Below are 17,890 nucleotides of genomic sequence, written 5' to 3'. Positions count from 1 at the left end.
ACTTCTGCCCTCAACTTAACCATGTACATTCTACCCTCTCAAAAAACCTATTTTCTCTCTAAGTCTTCCCAGACCAAGCTTTCCAGGCTGGTCCGGCCCTGGTTGATCTTATGATATTGATTTTTCTATTGTCTTGTATTGTGAATTATTTTATGTTAGTTTTATCTCCCCAATAAGATTGTAATATCCTTGAGAGAGGAAGATTTCAGTATCATTATACCTTACTACAATTACTAAATCCTAAACGTACAGTAGGCACACAACCGTAGGAAAAGCTAACTGTTTGGGCCATTTTGACTAAACTCATGTTGCCTAATACATAACCTAGGATTTACTTTCTTTAATCCTTAGGATTAAGAAGCTGATGCTTTGAAAGCTGTAACATCCCCATCAAAATTAATCCCTAAGATAATTTTAACAATGGCATAAGAGTTCTTGGGTGGCAGCTGTGACGGTTGTGGCATTCTTACCCTCACTCCCTGTACTCTGTCTAAAGGTGGATCAAGTTGGGATGGTCAAACCAGTCATGCATGTAGATGCAGTCTTAGTCTTCCCTACTCCAAATTACTTGCACTTTTGATTCTGTCACAAGTGATTAGCAACTGAGTCATTCAGGACTCAATGTGTGAACCAGGGAGCTCTAGCTCTGTATGGGAGAAGGCAAGGTGACCAATATGAGGCTGGCTTCAGGAGACTGTCCATCAGGCCACTGACCTTCAGGGTAAACAACTTTACACATCAGCCTAGCAGAGAGAATTCCTAAAGGAAATACGTTGGCATATATGTAAGTGTGCAGGTTTTATGTGTGTGTGTATGCATATATGTATGATGGGCCATGTTCGAAACAAATATATATGGTTCAATTATCATTAAAAAAGGAAATTTTTAGTGTTAAAAATGACCTCAGTATTCAATTGAGGTTACATTAGCTGTAACTTCGCCGACAGAAAAGCTCTTTAAAAAGGAAATTTTACCAGCACTGTGGGAGGCCAAGATGGATGGATCACCTGAGGTCAGGAGTTCGAGACCAGCATGGCCAACATGGTGAAACCCATCTCTACTAAAACTACAAAAATTAACTGGGCATGGTGGCCCGTGCTTATAATCCCAGCTACTCAGGAGGCTGAGGCAGCAGAATCACTTGAACCCAGGAGGCGGAGGTTGCAGTGAGCTGAGATCGCGCCACTGCACTCCAGTCGGGGCAAGAGAGCAAGACTCCGTCTCAAAAAAAAAGGGGGGAATTTTTATATACTTCTATTCAAATCTTCAATCTAGGAGGAGGCCTTCATTTACAGTGATTGATAGTTCATGTTTTCCAGATGGCATATCTTTTATTCTGGAAATGCTCTGAACGGAATGCCTGAAATTATAGAAGTAATCACTATGTTTCACAAAATCCTACGAGACAACAACCCATCTCCTCTTTCCCTACTCTTTGTCCTCTTAACCCCCACAGAACAGAAACCACCCCCAAGCCAAAATAGTAGGAACAGTAAATAACTTTTTAACCAGAACAACTGATTTTAAAGTATCCCCTATGACTTTCACATAACTGTTAACGAATTATTAATTCCTCACATAAGTCATTGTGATAAGCAATAAATCATGCTTACCTTCCTCAGTCATATACTTGATCAGTTCGTCCTTAGTAAGAAACCCACGTTTAGCTGAATCTAAAACCTAGGGGAAAAGAAAAGATAGATATTATATTTTTTCATTTGGTGAATTAAGTTCTACATGATGAATTTTTCATATACATGTATATATAAATATATGTATTTATATACATGTATATGCATATAAGCTGGAGTTCACATACCTCAAAAGCTCGAAGAAGGACATCTTCTGGAATTGGTCTGTATCTATAATTATGCAATAAAATGAGTAAATGCCACAGTATTTACCACAGTCTCTACATAATAAATCAGTAGTCTCCAACCTTTTTGGCACCAGGGACCAGTTTCACTGAAGACAATTCTTCCACAGACCCGGGAAGGGGAGGGATGGGTTGTGGATGAAACTGCTCCACCTCAGATCATCGGGCATTAGATTCTCATAAGAAGCGTGCAACCAGTCCCTGGCCTGGTGGTTGGGGACCCCTGTAATAAATGACCACATAAAACAAAACAGGGCTGGGCGCAGTGGCTCACGCCTGTAATCCCAGCACTTTGGGAGGCCGAGGTGGGCAGATCACCTGAGGTCAGGAGTTCGAGACCAGACTGGCCAACATAATAAAACCCTGTCTCTACTAAAAATACAAAAATTAGCCAGGCGTGGTGGCATACGTGCGCCTGTAATCCCAGCTACTCGGGAGGCTGAGGCAGGAGAATCGCTTGAACCCAGGAGGCAGAGGTTGCAGTGAGCCAAGATGGTGCCACTGCATTCCAGCCTGGGTGACAAGAGTGAAACTCCCTCTCAAAAAAATAAAATAAAATAAAATAAAAGCTGCTGATATATTGGGATGAGAATACTCGCCTCATTGAAATCTTTTTGGATTTCTGGATATGAAAGTTGAAATACCTCAGCCCCACAGGAAATACTTAGTGCCAAATCACTGACATGTTTGAGGTTATCTATTCGCTTTTTGGAAATCAATTTATCTGGGCACAAGACTTCTATGATGAATGAACTACCGTAAGCTAATGCTATATTTTGCTAGAAAATATTAGGATTCTTATTTATCACTGATAATTCAAAACAGAAGATAATAAGAATGTTGATTTACGATTTTTGTAGCTTATTTACCCTCTAATTATGCTTTGCTTAGGATAACACTAATGTGGTTGATATTTCTAAGCATGTACCAACTGGCAGGTCAGAAGTATCTTGAAAGGTTAGAGGTAGGCCACCTTAAGATACACCGGTTGAGTATAATATACAAAGTGAAAAAGTCAAGCGTCCTGAAATGAATGGATTCATAATTCAGATCATTACTTTGCCTTAACAATTGCATTTACTTACTTACCTCCTTTCTAGTAGTATTTCCGTCATCACCGGAAGAAATTTTTCGAATCGAATGTATCCAGTGGGTTCTTCTTCTTCTACCTAAACATTCAATAAGTAAACAGCCATTTATTCATTCAACAAATGTATTCAGCAACCACTTTTTCCAAGCACTGTAACAAGTGCTGGAAACTCTGGATGGTGAGCACGCTGGCCATGACCCCTGCTCACAGAGCTGGTACTTTAGTTTTTTAAGACTTCTCTTCATCATTCAACTTGAACACAGCTGATACTCTGATAAGGGAGACAGACATTAATCAAGAAACGCAACACAAATCCACTGTGAACTGATGTAAGCACAATGAGGGGAAGGAGCATGGGTCTGTAAGAACAGTCAATAAAGAACACTTGGCCGGGCGTTGCGGCTCACGCCTGTAATTCCAGCACTTGGGGAGGCCAAGGCAGGTGGATCACTTGAGGTCAGGAGTTCGAGACCATCCTGGCCAACATGGTGAAACCCCCCCCCCCCCGATCTCTTCTAAAAATACAAAAATTATATGGACGTAGTGGTGCACGCCTGTAATCCCAGCTACACGGGAGGCTGAGGCAGGAAAACCACTTGAACCTGGGAGGTGGAGGTTGCAGTGAGCCGAGATCGCACCACTGTACTCCAGTCCGGGTGACAGAGCGAGACTCCAGCTCAAAAAATAATAAAGAAAGAAAGAAAAAACACTTCTTAGACCAGGAGACCGGGGAAGTCATCCATGAGGAAATAACACTCCAGCTGACTTAGAAAGGATGAGTAGAAGGTAATGAGACAGAGACAGCAGGGGAGAGACAGTCACCTAGAGGAAACTGAATATGCTGAGACTCCGCGCTGACACATTGGAGGCTAGGAGGCTGGAGTACAAGGGGCAGGGAGAAGGCTTCAAGATGAGGCTAGAGAGAGAGACAGGGGCAAGACGGCAGGGCATTCTTGTCCATGACAGTGATAAGGTTGCTAGCCTGAGAACAATGGGAAATCAGTGACGGTCTCATAGATGCAGGTTTTGAAAGAGGACACTGGTTGAGGGTGAGGCAGCTTCTTTGGTAGTTCAAGCAGATATGACAAAGGCGTAGATTGGAGTGACGGCCATTGAGAGAGAAATGGATAGCTTCAAAAAATATTTTAAGAAGTGAAATTGATAGGACCTGGTCCTGCATTCATTATGAATAAGGATGGAAAAAACAGAGGATTCAAGGATGACTCCCAAGATTCTGACTTACACCACTGGGATAAGGTCATGCTTTTCCCTGAGATAAGGAACCCTGAATGAGGCACCAGGTTAGGGGACCAATCACCATCTCAAGGACCAACTACATCCTAAATCATCATAATATGCATTAAGTACCTCCACGGTAAATAGAACTTTCACACCACCATGAGGTTAGAAGACTATACCTGAGAAAGAGAATGTTTGGCACTTAGCACTATTAAATGAGAGTGAAACAGATCCCTGCCTGTGGGTTCGACTTGGATGGAGTGGCTGAACAAAACACCATTGACCTTAACTTTCATGTCAGGCTATCTATAAGGAGCTGTAAATTTTCTACTCCCTTTCAAAAATCCTATTGAAAGGCTCACAGATCCCAATTCAGCAGATGAGCTTTGGGCAGATTTATTCTTTGAGCAAAAACAAACAAGCAAACGAAAAACTATAGGTTGCTGCTAAGTGGAACACACCATCATCCAAATGACTCCTATTTTTTCATGTTTATACTAGATTCACACCTAGCATGGTGGAACCCTCAGACTCCACTCTCAGCAGAAAATGCAATGCATTCAGTGACAGAATTGTGTGTTTCAGGATTTCTGAGTCCATCCATTCATGAACAATTGTCCTCAGTTGCCTCGAGGTCCAAGGCGAGCATTTTGCAAATTAATGTTCACATGGCTCTGATGCGCTTGAGTAGCACTCTGCAACTCCCTACTCAGGAGCCTCGGACAAATACAATGTCAATCTCATGAGGTTATCTCCAAAGGAGGAATTTTAAAATTAAAATGTTGAGCTGCTATTCTGGTTACTCCAGAAATTTGCTCCAGAAGCGAGAGCAGTGGTTTTTTTCCTTTCTTCCCACCACCAACAAACCACTGTAGAGCAGCGGTCTCAACCTTCAAAAGATCAAAACCCCTTTTTAGTTTACATGCACCCTGATCAAGCTACAAACTGTTGTTTGTTGTTCCAAAGGAAGTTCAACTCTATAATTCCATCTCCATCAGGGAAGAACTCACAAATGACACATAATATATGCCTCATATCGCTTCCCCAGGTTCCCTCACGACTTTCACAAACCCTCAGGGATGTGAACATTATGGTGCAAACTCCACAGATTCTTTCTTGCCTAACAGATCTTTGTGGAACCAAAATTACATGAAAATAAGTTAAAACAAAACAGCCAACTAGTCAGAATAGCGGACAAGTCATAAATGTTCTTTGTTATTGTTGTTTTTAAAGAGGGACAATGAATAAACAGGCCTTGTGGTTAGAAAATAAGAAGAAAAATGGTTATGACCATCTTCAACTTGGACAGAAATTGTTAACATCTTTCTATGACCCAACACTGTCCTCTAGAGGCCATCTCCAATTTGTTCTTCAGCACAAAAACATGTATAAGCAATGGCATTAAAAACATATAATTACATAATAATTCCAAGTACAGCATTCATGGAATGTTTAATATAGACACTATTTTATATTATAAAAGGATGTTTATATTTGAATAATCTTTTGATTTTAGAATAGCTTTAGATATACAGAAAAGTTCCAAATACAATACAGAGTTCCCATACACCTGTCACTCAGTTTCCTCTATTTTTTTTCCAGTCTTATTGAGGTATGATGGACAAATAAAAATTGCATATATTTAAGGTGTACCACACGACGTTTTGACATACATACACCTTGTGAAATGATTACCACACAGGCTTATTAACATATCCATCGACTCACTAGTTACCTTTTTTGTATGTGTGGGGAGAACACTTGAGATCTACTCTCTTAGTAAATTTCAAGTATAGAATAATTATTAACCATAGTCACCACACTGTACATCAGAAATTGTTTTTCTTATCACTGAAAGCTTGTACCCTTTGACCAACATTTTCCCATCTCCCCTACCCTCACGTCTGGTTAACTACCCATCTATTCTGTTTCCATGAGCTTGACTTTTGAAAATGTAACAGAGATCATGCAGTATTTGTCTTTCTGTGTCTAGCTTATTTCACTTAGCATAATGTCCTCCAAGTTCATCCATGTTGTTGCAAATAGCAGGACCTCCTTTTTTAAGGCTGAATAATATTCCATTACATATGTACATATACACACACCTTTTGTTTATCCACTCATTTGTCTATAGATACATTGTTTCCGTATCTTAGTTACTGTGAATAATGCTGCAATAAACACAGCAATATAGCTAGCTCTTAGAGATTCTGATTTTATTTCTTTTGGGATTTATACCCAGAAGTGGGATTGTTGGATGATATGGTAATTCTATTTTTAGTTTCTTGAGAAACCTCCATAGTGTTTTCCATAGTGTCTGTGCCAATTTACATTCCCACCGACAGGTTCCTTTTTCTCCACACCCTCATCAACACTTTTGTCTTTTTGATAGTAGCCATTATAATAGGTGCGAGGTGATATCTCATTGTGGTTTTGGTTTGCATTTCCTTGATGAACAATGATGTTCATATACCTGTTGGACATTTGTATGTCTCCTTTGAAAAAATGTCAGGTCCTTTTTTCCATTTTTTTTTAAATTAGGTCGTTTTTGTTTTTGCAACTGAGTTGTCTGAGTTCCTTATATGTATTGGAATATTAACCCCTTATCAAATGTATGGTTTGCAATATTTTCTCCCATTCCATAGGTTGCCTTTACATTTTGCTGCTTGCTTCTTTTGCATGCAGGAACTTTTTAGTTTGATGTAGTCCCACTTGTTTATTTTTGCTTTTGTTGCCTGTGCTTTTGGTATCATATCCAAAAAATCATTGCCCAGACCAATGTCAAAGAGCATTTTCCCTATGTTTTCTTCTAGTTTTATGGCTCCAAGTCTCACATTTAAATCTCTGATACAGTTTGAGTTGATTTTTGTGTATGGTGTGAGATAAGGATCCAATTTCATTCTTCTTCATGTAAATAACAGTTTTCCTATCACCACTTACTGAAGACACTATCCTTTCCCTATGGGGTATTCTTGGCACTCTTGCTGAGGATTAGCTGACCATTTATGCAGGGCTTCATTTATAGGCTTTCTATTCTGTTCCAACAGTCTATATGATTGTTTTTATGCCAGTACCACACTGTTTTGATTACTATTGCTTTGTAACATAATTTGTAATTTCATTTGTGATATAATTCATCTATCATTAACTCTTACATTATTATGGCACACTTGTCATAACTAATGAATCAATATTAATATATTATTAGTCACTAAACTCCAAACTTTTTTGTATTCCATTAGTTTTCTAAAATGCATTTTCAAATATGGTATATTCCAATGTCATAAAAAAGAACAAGAAGTATAGGGTAGATGTTTAATCATGCTGATACCTTGATCTTAAACTTTCAGCCTTGAGAACTGTGAGACAATAAATTTCTATTGTTTAAGCCACTCTGTGTGGTGTACTATCAAAGCGGCTCTGGCAAACATTATAACTAACATATATTCTAAATATATATGACATATTTTTATCCAAAGACTTTGAATCACTATCATCAAGCAGAAATCTGATCAAGTTTGAATCACTATCATCAAGCAGAGCAGATACTCAGAATTCAGAACTGTATTTCACACCTGTAATCCCAGCACTTCGGGTGGCCAAGGTGGGTGGATCTCCTGAGGTCAGGAGTTTGAGACCATCCTGGCCAACATGACAAAATCCCATCTATACTAAAAACACAAAAATTAGCTGGGCATGGTGGTGCGCACCTGTGGTCCCAGCTACTCAGGAAGCTGAGGCAGGAGGATCTCTTGAACCCAGGAGATGAAGGGTGCAGTGAGCCGAGATCACACGACTCCACTTCAGAGCAAGATTCTGTCTCAAAAAAAAAAAAACTGTATTTCATAGAGTTGATGCAGAAGTGCAGAAAAAATGGTGCAATCTGAACCTATTTTCTCCAGGAGGAAACTCAATGATACTGAAATGAATTCAAGAAAGATTCCGTACATTATATCAGACATGTTTGAAAAGACTACAAAGTCATTGCATTTCTTCACTTAAATCAAAGTCGTGTTGGGAAAATTCACTTGACTTCTTTCTGTATTGGTCAGAATCTTTTTTAAAAAATAGATTCTACAGGACTAGTATGAAAAGCAAATATATAGATAAATAATTTAAAAAGACATTACCTTTCTTATAGAGAAAAATCACAACATATTCCCCATGTTAAACCAATAATAGTTAAGAATGTTATTAGCCGGGCGCGGTGGCTCAAGCCTGTAATCCCAGCACTTTGGGAGGCCGAGACGGATCACGAAGTCAGGAAATCGAGACCATCCTGGCTAACACGGTGAAACCTTCTCTACTAAAAATACAAAAAACTAGCCGGGCAAGGTGGCGGGCGCCTGTAGTCCCAGCTACTCCAGAGGCTGAGGCAGGAGAATGGCGTAAACCCGGGAGGCGGAGCTTGCAGTGAGCTGAGATCTGGCCACTGCACTCTAGCCTGGGCGACACAGCGAGACTCTGTCTCAAAAAAAAAAAAAAAAAAAAAAAAAAAAAAAAAAAAAAAAAAAGAATGTTATTAAAATTCATCCTCTAGCTTCAGCATGCTCATGTCTAATACAGGGGGAACAGTAACCTACAGGATGGTTGTGAAGGTTCCATGAGATACAAAGGTGCTTTGTGAACTGTGAGAGTAGATGATGATGACGATGATGACAATGTTCCATGAGATATGAAGGTGCTTTGTGAACTGTGAAAGTCGATGATGATGATGCTCCATGAGATACGAAGGTGCTCTGTGAACTGTGAGAGTCGATGATGATGATGATGATGATGATGATGATGATTTCTACCAGCAGTGTACACACTTCTGGTTCTATGACATGTAATGACACTTTTTCCTAAAAGACTCAATCACCGGTGCTGAAATTTCAGGCACATCCTCACTGACCCACCATGTAGACCCACCTGTTTATACAGATGTTTGCCTCTGTCACCTATCCGTAAAATGCCACATGGAATGTGGCAATTCAATATGATAATGTATGGAATTGCTAGGCACATTTAATACCTTCTCCCTCACCCCTTGTTGCCTCACCCCATGTCTAGAGGACAGGGTATGTGGGTTAGCAGTGATGCCTCCACCTCTGCTGTTTTCCCACATGGCCTCTTTGGACTGAAAAAAAGGCGAGAGTAACAAATATCCACCAAACTCCACATCCCTCCCTTCAAAAGACAGAAGAAATTCACAAAACAAATACATCCTGTTACTGCAAACATGAATGAGGCAAAGTAAGTTAAATCTAGTTTGTTTCTTCTAAGAGAAGGGCCAATGTGGAGTAGTAATTTAAAAGTAACCCAGGCAGCATTTATGAATGTAAAGGAAAAATGTCTTCGCCGGAAGACCCCTCGAGTGTAGCCTGCTAAAAGTACCATTTGTGGGGAATTCATCTTCATAGTGTGCCAGCAGATGCTCACCTGGAAAACCAAGGCCCTGATACGCCTGGCTTCTCCTCCTCCAAAGAATTAAGGTGGAGTAGGTGACCTAGAGAAAATATACTGCCTTCATTGCCACACAAAGGGGCCCAAATTCTGGAGGCTAACACAGTGCCTTCGGGCACGCCACAGTCTCTCTGCTTCCTCTTCCCCAATATGGAGCCATCTCAATAAATATGGTGGGACTTTTTAATAACATGAACATTTATCTCAGCCTCAAAGCATGTGGCAAATGCTGTGCTTCTCACTCTACTTTGGTCTAAATCAATTTTCTTAATCCATTTTGGATTTGAGGAAATACAGGCACGGAGAGGTTAAGTGCCTATCTGAGGGCGTCAGAGTCAGTCAGGTGTTTTGATGGGATCACAGCCTGGAGTTCTTCCATTTCCATCGAGAAATCATCAGGCCATCTCTTTTCTCATAACAGCATTATTTATTTTAATGCTGAACCCACTGAATAGGCACAATAAAACACACCGTGAAAATTCATTTTTCCCCAGTGACACAACAATCAGTCAATAAACTGAACTATTTCATGCTTCACAAAAAACAAGACAATGTCAGTAGTTAAGATGGTTTATAAAGCATCTACATTTCAACTAGTTCTAGGTCACCAAATGAGATATACATGCGAATTTTTAAAAACTATTTGTAGTAAAAAATATAAAAACCATGAGATAGTTCACATTAGGCTCTAAATAGTATATATACAAATTTTGACATAAACTATGTTTCAAAACCAAAACATAAACACAATTTAGAAAATATTTCTCTACCTTGAATAGAATAAAATCACAAAAATTGGCATTTACCAAAAATGTTGTCTTTACAAAGAAAAAATTTTAAAGCCACTTACTTTGGAAAAATTATTTATTCTAAAGATTCCAGAGGCTGTTGTGCAACCACGAGACTACACGCGCCTTCTGGGTTATAAATTCCTTGCCTATTTCAGTGCAAGTGTTAAAAATAGATGAATCATCAGAGAGTCTAAGAATCAACAGGTGGCTAAATCCGGTACTTAGTAAGGTCCCTTCCAACTGAGAGTTTCTCCAATTTGAAGAGACGGGGGAAAGGTTGCATCAGTGCCTGTCAGGCCATTAATTTCCCTGTTGAAAAATCTGAGGGTGGGGCTTCAGGGGCACCAGCTACACTAATTGCTTCATCTTCTCCAGCTCCAGTTTCTCTACTGAACTGTGAGTGACGCTCCCCACGCCAAGTAGAGTTTTCTTGTATTTGATAGAGGCAGCAGGTGTTGGAACAGTCACCTCACTAACGTACTCTTCAACCCCACTCAGACCAAAAACAACGATGGAAAGCTGTGTTGCAATATGATTGGAGGAAAAGCTTTATTCTGGGTTGCAATTAATTTAAGCAAAGGAGCAGTGGTTAACACAATAAATATCTGAATATAGTGATGAAAAAAAGTGAGCCTCCTTTCCCTAATAAGAAAATCCCCTAAAGAAGATTTGGTCAAGTTAAATATATACACTTTACTACGTCCACAGATATATTTAAGATCACGTATGTAACAACGTTAATTTAAAAATATCACTCTTTATTTTACATTGCAAAACCAACTTCAGTCAAACTTTCAACATGCATCTTCAATAGTGTCTTTGTGACCACTAGACAACTTTTTGAATGATACAATGCAGTTTTCTTTTCTTCTTGTTCTTGTTACAGAGATAATAATAATACATGTTCTTTGTGGAACAGTGAAAAGCACACAAGAGCACAAAGAATACAAATCACTCTGGGCTTTGATCCTGTCATCTACAGGTCCCTTCTGTATACGCAGTGCTGGAGAGCTGCGCTTTAGTTTTATATTTATTAATACAATGCTATATCCACATATTATATTTGTGTATGTATTATATATGTGTGTATATATATTTTAGCAAGAAATAGAATTCTAGCCTCTTTTTATTTATTTTTTACTTAACACACTGTGAACATCTTATCAAGCCATTAGTCTTTTTTTTTTAATTAATAAACTTGAGATTGTTAAGAATAGTTTTAGGTTCACAGGAAAATTGAGTAGAATGTCCAGACAGTTCCCACATACCACACCCCCTCCCCTGGGTTGCTCTCCCCATCCCCAGCCTCCCCTACAATCAGCATCCCCACCACAGTGGTACATATGTTAAAAATTAATGAAGCTGGCCAGGGGCAGTAGCTCAGGCCTGTAATCCAAGCACTTTGGGAGGCCGAGGTGGTCAGATTACCTGAGGCCAGGAGTTTGAGACCAGCCTGGCCAACGTGGTGAAACCACATCTCTACTAACATTATAAAAATTAGCTGGGTGTGGTTGTGCATGCCTGTAATCCCAGCTACTCGGGAGGCTGAGACAGGAGAAACACTTGAACCTGGGAGGCAGAGGTTGCAGTGAACCAAATCACGCCACTACACTCCAGCCTGGGCAACAGAGTGAGATTCTGTCTCAAAAAAAATAAAAAATAAATAAAACTACATTGATATCTCTTTATTACCCAAAGTTCATAGTTTACATTAGGCTTCATTCTTTGTATTAGGCTGTTCTTGTATTGCTATAAACACTTGAGACCGGGTAATTTATAAAGAAAAGAGGTTTAATTGGCTCACAGTTGTGCAGGCTGTACAGGAAGCATGGTGCTGGCATCTGCCTGGTTTCTTGGGAGGCCTCAGGAAGCTTCCAGTCATGGTGGAAGGTGAAGGGGCAACAGGCACATCACAAGGCCAGAACAGGAGCAAGAGAGAGAGTGCGGAGGGAGGAGCCACGCAGTTTTAAATGACCAGAGCTTGTGTGAAGTCATTGATCACCAAGGGGATGACCCAAGCCATGCATGAGGGATCTTCGCCCATGATTCAAACACCTCCCACCAGGTCCCATCTCTGACACTGAGGATTACATTTTAACACGAGATTTGGGCAGGGGCAAATATTCAAACCATTTCGCTCTTGGTGTTGTACATTCAATGGATTTGGACAAATGCATAACAACAAGTCTCCACCATGATGGTATCACACAAAGGAGTTTCACTGCCCTCAAACTCCTCTGAGGCCAGCTGTGGGGGCTCATGCTTGTAATCCCAGCGCTTTGGGAGGCCAAGGTGGGAGGCTCACTTGAGGCCAGGAGTTTGAGATCAGCTTGGGCAACATGGCGAAAGCCCATCTCTACAAAAATTTAAAAAATTAGCTGGGCATGGCATGTGCCTGTAACCCCAGCTGCTTGGGAAGCTGAGATGGGAGAACTGGCACTCCAGCCTAGGTGACAGAGTGAGACCCTATCTCAAAAAAGAAATAAAAAAGGTTTCTTCCATGTATTTTCATGGCTTGATGACTCATTTTAGTGCTGAATAATACTCCATTGTCTGGATGTACCACAGCTGATTTATTCATTCACCTACTAAAGGACATCTGGTTGCTTCCGAGTTTTGCCGGTTACGAATGAAGCTGCTGTGAGCATCCGTGTGCAGGTGTCCGTGTGGCCGTAATTACGAACGAAGCTGCTGTGAGCATCCGTGTGCAGGTGTCCGTGTGGCCGTAATTACGAACGAAGCTGCTGTGAGCATCCGTGTGCAGGCGTCCGTGTGGCCGTAATTACGAACGAAGCTGCTGTGAGCATCCGTGTGCAGGCGTCCGTGTGGCCGTAATTACGAACGAAGCTGCTGTGAGCAGCCGTGTGCAGGCGTCCGTGTGGCCGTAATTACGAACGAAGCTGCTGTGAGCAGCCGTGTGCAGGCGTCCGTGTGGCCGTAATTACGAACGAAGCTGCTGTGAGCAGCCGTGTGCAGGCGTCCGTGTGGCCGTAATTACGAACGAAGCTGCTGTGAGCAGCCGTGTGCAGGCGTCCGTGTGGCCGTAATTACGAACGAAGCTGCTGTGAGCAGCCGTGTGCAGGCGTCCGTGTGGCCGTAATTACGAACGAAGCTGCTGTGAGCAGCCGTGTGCAGGCGTCCGTGTGGCCGTAATTACGAACGAAGCTGCTGTGAGCAGCCGTGTGCAGGCGTCCGTGTGGCCGTAATTACGAACGAAGCTGCTGTGAGCAGCCGTGTGCAGGCGTCCGTGTGGCCGTAATTACGAACGAAGCTGCTGTGAGCAGCCGTGTGCAGGCGTCCGTGTGGCCGTAATTACGAACGAAGCTGCTGTGAGCAGCCGTGTGCAGGCGTCCGTGTGGCCGTAATTACGAACGAAGCTGCTGTGAGCAGCCGTGTGCAGGCGTCCGTGTGGCCGTAATTACGAACGAAGCTGCTGTGAGCAGCCGTGTGCAGGCGTCCGTGTGGCCGTAATTACGAACGAAGCTGCTGTGAGCAGCCGTGTGCAGGCGTCCGTGTGGCCGTAATTACGAACGAAGCTGCTGTGAGCAGCCGTGTGCAGGCGTCCGTGTGGCCGTAATTACGAACGAAGCTGCTGTGAGCAGCCGTGTGCAGGCGTCCGTGTGGCCGTAATTACGAACGAAGCTGCTGTGAGCAGCCGTGTGCAGGCGTCCGTGTGGCCGTAATTACGAACGAAGCTGCTGTGAGCAGCCGTGTGCAGGCGTTCGTGTGGCCGTAATTACGAACGAAGCTGCTGTGAGCAGCCGTGTGCAGGCGTTCGTGTGGCCGTAATTACGAACGAAGCTGCTGTGAACAGCCGTGTGCAGGTGTTCATGTGGCCGTAACTTTCAATTCCTTCGCACAAGTGAAAGGAGAGTGACTGCTGGGTCACGTGGTAAGAGAGTGCCGCACCGTCCTCACCAGCGGGGAAGGAGAGTTCCTGCTACTCCACTTTCTTGTCGGCATTTGTTGTTGTCAGTGCTTTGGATTTCATCCCCTCTCATAGGTGTGTGGTGGCATCAGTCTTTTACAACATACTTGTAATGACGGCACAGCACTCCAGTCCACAGACAGACCAAGGTTTGTTGAACCATTTTTGTGCTAACGGACACTCAGGTTGTTTCCAGTTGTTACAAACAACAGTGTGACTAACACCTTTGAAGTAAAATCTTTGTGTTTGTTCCCAATAACAGTATCTCCTCCAGAAACTGATCAAAGAGCTTGTACATTTTTTTTTAGCCTGTTGATAAGTATTGCTAAAATGCCCTCCAGGAAGGGAGTATGAATACCACCATTTTTTACTGCTATTAGCAATGTGTAAAATTGTCAATGCCAGGAACTTACCACTTTTAGAAACTCTTTGACAATTTCAATATCCAAGGTTCATTATTTCTAAGTTCTGCCTTCCATAAAGCACAGGCGCAGACACAATTCAGACAAGTTCCTTGCCATGTTATAGCAACGATGTCCTTTCCTCCAGATTCCAATACCTCATCCCTCATTTATGTCTGTGACCTCAACACAATTGGCTTTACCATCCATATTTCTACCAACATTCTGTTCTTGTCTACCTAGATAATCTCTAAGAAGATTGAGGCTCTCTCTACAGATCTCTTCTCTAAGCCCTCACCAGAATCACCGTGAGTGCTCTGTTCACAGCAATCCAGGCTTTTCTAGCACACACCTCAGTCTTCCAGCCTCTACCCATTATCCAGTTCCAAAGCCACTTCCACATTTTCAGGTATTTGTTACAGCAACAATCCCACAAAGATCAATTTCAGTCTGAGTCCAGTTGTGCTACTATGACGAAGTACCTTAGACTGGATAATGTATAAACAGCATACATGTATTGCCGTTATGGAGGCTGGGAAGTCCCAGATCAGGGTACCAGCAGGCTTGGTGTCTGGTGAAGGCCTGGTCTCTGCTTCCAAGATGGGCCTTGAATGCTGTGGCCTCCAGAGGGCATGAGCACTGTGTCCTAACATGGCGGAAGGGACGCCAAGGCAAAAAGGGGCCTAGCTCATTCTCTCCAGCCCTTTTATAGCATTGCTCATCCTGTTCATGACGGATCTACCCTCTTGACTTAATTGCCCCCTGAAGGCTCCACCTCTTAATACTATCTCATTGGGGGTTAAGCTCCAACATGTGAATTTTGGAGGGGCTCATACATTCTGACCACAGCATAATAGAGACATGGCAATTAAGTTTTACTGAATAAAAGAGATAAATAAAAGCATTTAGGAAAAAATTACCCAAATGTACAAAGGGCTCCAAGCTGTCAGATATGACCCACGGAAAGGATGACTATAAAGTACTCCAATCTAACTTCTTACTACCATCAGACTGGTTTGTCTAAAGTACAATCTCATTCAATAAAAACAAGTACGAATTAAAATAAAATAAAATGCAAATCTCGTCATGTTATTCTCATTTAAAACCCTTCAGTAACCCATCACTGCCATGGCTTGCTTCACAAGGCCCTCTGACATCTGAAAAGGCCTATACTTTATCCAAATGATGTTTATCATGTGGTATCCATGATATTAAAAATTGTTAGCAACCTTTACCAATAGATGAATGGATATGTAATATGGAATATTCATTTCATGGAATATTATGTTTCTATTTATTAATATGGTTATTGCCATATAATTAAATATGAGGAAGCAATTACACTCCTATTAGAGCAGAATATTGGCAAGGAAAATACTAATGACATTACTATGGGTGTCCCTCTGTATCCATGGTGGACTGGTTCCCAGACTTCTCATGGATACCAAAATCTGCACATGCTTAACTTCTTATATAAAATGACATACTATTTGCATATAACTGATGCACATCCTTCTGTATACTTTATTGGTTTATTTTTTATTTTTTTTGCCTAGGCTGGAGTGCAGTGGTGCTATGATAGCTCACTACAGCCTTACACTCTTGTGCAAAAGTGATCCTCCGGTCTCAGCTTCCCAAGTAGCTGGGACTATAAGGCACCAAGCTCGGCTAATTTTTAAAAAATTTTTTTTGTAGAGACAGGGTCTCACAATGTTGCCCAGGCTGGTCCCGAACTCCTGGCCTCAAGCAATCCTCCAGCCTCAGCCTCCTGAGTAGCTGAAACTATTGGGGTGCACCACCATGCCCAGCCCACCTTAACCATTTTTAAGTGTACAGTACAGCAGTGATAACTACATGTACATTGTTGTGTAACAGATCTCTAGAACGTTTTCATCTTACAAAACTGAAACTCTATACTCACTCAACAGCAGCTCCACTTTTCCCCCCCGCCATTCCCTGGCCACTACCGCTCTATTTTCTGTTTCTAGGAGTTGGGTTATTTTGGATACCTCCCAAGTGGAATCATGCAGTATTTGTGCATTAATATTTATAACTACAGGTGACCCTCAAACATGGGTTTGAAATCCATGGGTCCACTTCTCCATGGATTTTCTTCTGTCTCTGCTACCCTGGGAGAACAAGACCAAACCCCTCATCTCCTCGTCCTCCTCAGCCTACCCAGTGTGAAGACAATGAGGACGAGACCTTTATGAAGATCCACTTCCACTTGTTGGGTAGTAAATATATTTTCTCTTCCTTATGATTTTCTTAATAGTATTTTCTTTACTCTGGCTTACTTTGTTGTAAGAATTCAGTAAATAACACATATACAAAATCTTTGTTAACTGATCATGTATGTTATTGATATGGCTTCCAGTCAATCGTAGTCTATTGGTTTAAGTTTCGGGGGAGGCAAAATTATACTTCGATTTTCAACTGCAGGGGGGTCAGTACCTTGAACCCCCATGTTGTTTAAGGGTCAACTGTAGCTTGCTTTGCTTAGCATAATACCTTAGGTTTCATCCATGTTATACTGTAACAGGATTTCTCTCTTAAAATGTTGGTTTCTAAAAACTAGATAACAGAAGGGAAAAATCATTTTGATTTAATACTGAGTAAAAAAGGTAAAATATTCTGGTTGTGTCTGAGTGACGTACAGAAGATATATCATTTCCTTCCTTTTTTTCTTGTGCAATTTAATCAGCATGCATTTTTATAATGAAAACTTTGTAATAACATGGAGACATAATTTGTGATATAATTAGGTGGAAAAAAGCAAGATTCAGAATTTTACCTACTGAATTGTACTATAAGATTATAGTGGCCACGCGCGGTGGCTCACTGCTGTAATCCCAGCACTTTGGGAGGCCGAGGCAGGTGGATCACGGGGTCAGGAGATCGAGACCATCCTGGCTAACACAGTGAAACCCAGTCTCTACTAAAAATACAAAAAATTAGCTGGGCGTGGTGGCGGGCGCCTGTAGTCCCAGCTACTGGGGAGGCTGAGGCACGAGAATGGCGTGAATCCAGGAGGCGGAGCTTGCAGTGACCCAGATCGCACCACTGCACTCCAGCCTGGGCAACAGAGTGAGACTCCGTCTCAAAAAAAAAAAAAAAAAA

At 41.6% G+C, this 17,890-nt stretch overlaps 1 protein-coding gene across 8 annotated transcripts in view; it reads right to left on the bottom strand.

The window, feature by feature from the left end:
* Positions 1 to 17,890, bottom strand: part of DRC8 (dynein regulatory complex subunit 8) — a 186,020-nt gene that overhangs the window by 51,221 nt on the left and 116,909 nt on the right. For all 8 annotated transcript variants that reach the window (XM_017870412.1, XM_017870413.1, XM_017870415.1 and 5 more), the window contains 3 exons: positions 2,966 to 3,045; positions 1,820 to 1,862; positions 1,614 to 1,680 (listed from right to left, as the gene is read on the bottom strand). In XM_017870412.1, coding sequence (XP_017725901.1) covers positions 1,614 to 1,680; positions 1,820 to 1,862; positions 2,966 to 3,045 — 190 coding nt within the window. The remainder of the gene's footprint in view (positions 1 to 1,613; positions 1,681 to 1,819; positions 1,863 to 2,965; positions 3,046 to 17,890) is intronic.

This window comes from Rhinopithecus bieti, unplaced genomic scaffold (assembly GCF_001698545.2).
Source record: "Rhinopithecus bieti isolate Rb0 unplaced genomic scaffold, ASM169854v2 scaffold_5132, whole genome shotgun sequence".
In the NCBI taxonomy this organism is placed as follows: domain Eukaryota; kingdom Metazoa; phylum Chordata; class Mammalia; order Primates; family Cercopithecidae; genus Rhinopithecus; species Rhinopithecus bieti.
The sequence above is the reverse complement of the archived record's forward strand: the minus strand, read 5'-3'. Positions and strand labels throughout refer to the sequence as shown.